This window comes from Sinocyclocheilus rhinocerous, unplaced genomic scaffold (genome assembly GCF_001515625.1).
Source record: "Sinocyclocheilus rhinocerous isolate Xijiao unplaced genomic scaffold, SAMN03320098_v1.1 scaffold951, whole genome shotgun sequence".
In the NCBI taxonomy this organism is placed as follows: Eukaryota; Metazoa; Chordata; class Actinopteri; order Cypriniformes; family Cyprinidae; genus Sinocyclocheilus; species Sinocyclocheilus rhinocerous.
The window spans coordinates 93,414-94,570 of record NW_015640464.1 but is presented as its reverse complement, the minus strand read 5'-3'; the positions used below and the strand labels follow the sequence as shown (position 1 = coordinate 94,570).

Here is a 1,157-nt window from a genome sequence, read left to right as displayed (position 1 = left end):
AGGTAATTGCGACTTTTTATTTCACAATTTGGAAAAAAGAGCGAGAAATTGCAAACAATGTTCCAAAATTGTGATGCAAACTCAGAATTCTGAGAGGAAAAAATGAATTGCAAGATATAAACTCTTTTTCTCAAAATTCTGAGTTTACATTTCACAATTCTAAATGTATGTCTCGCAATTCTGTTTTTTGTTTCCACCTTGAAAAAAAAAAAAGGTAACTGCAACTTTTTATCTCACAATTCACTTTTTTCTCTGAATTGTGAGTTTATATCTCACAATTCTGAATTTATATCTTGCAGTTTTGAACTTACATGTTGCAATTCTTACTTTTTTCTCTGAATTGTGAGATAAAAACTTGCAATTACCTTTTTAATTCTTTTATCCTGTGTCAGAAACAGGCTTCCATAGATATGAGATCAAAATGTTCTTGTGTTGTGCAGCATCACGATACTCAGCTAAATCTGGTGGTTTGCTTCAGGCACCTGCAGTGGTTTGGCACTTAAACGCTTGTCTGGAGTCATTTAGATTGATGAAATATCTAATGCAAGAGGTGACTGGAATAGATTTGTGTGATTCTTCCAGTATTTTGATGAAGTGATAAAACAGGAGCAGCAGGGGTGTAAATCTAATGGCTCTCAATGACGACTGGCTCATACACACCGGCAGAGACCCTGTGAACACAACACAGAGTATGATCAGTGAGTTTGCATGTTTTGTGTTTTTCAGCTCTTGATGCTGTATTTTTGTGGCGTGTTTGTGTGGAATCACCTGTTTCCCAGCTGGATGCCGCTCAGCGCTGTCGTTCCGTCTCTGCTCACAAACAGTCTCAGGTTACTATCTGAACACAGACAGAACAGAACAGAACAGAACAGAAGGTGAATGGACTGCAGTGAGCACATGACGACTGTTCACACCTGCTTTAACATGCGGCTCAAATGCATCTCGCTTGTAAGCAGATTTTGTCAAGTGGAGGATCAATATTTCATTACTACATAAATCGCGGTGTCACCACAAGTTTATATCAGGTATGATGAAGATGTTCGGTGAAGTCTTATGCATGTAAATTAAAATTAAAAGTGTGTATGTGTGCGTGTGTGTGTGTATTTTATTGCATGTTTACATTGAGTTCCATTTTTAATGCAAATACATTAAAAAAA

General features: G+C 37.0%; 1 protein-coding gene across 2 annotated transcripts in view; it reads right to left on the bottom strand.

Annotated features, from left to right (window-relative positions):
* Nucleotides 1-394: 394 nt before the first annotated feature.
* Nucleotides 395-1,157, bottom strand: part of LOC107752986 (protein FAM102A-like) — a 30,604-nt gene continuing 29,841 nt past the window's right edge. For both annotated transcript variants that reach the window (XM_016569062.1, XM_016569063.1), the window contains exons 10-11: nt 769-838; nt 395-671 (exon numbers count right to left, since the gene is read on the bottom strand). In XM_016569062.1, the coding sequence (XP_016424548.1) occupies nt 626-671; nt 769-838 (116 nt within the window). In that variant the 3' untranslated portion in view covers nt 395-625. The remainder of the gene's footprint in view (nt 672-768; nt 839-1,157) is intronic.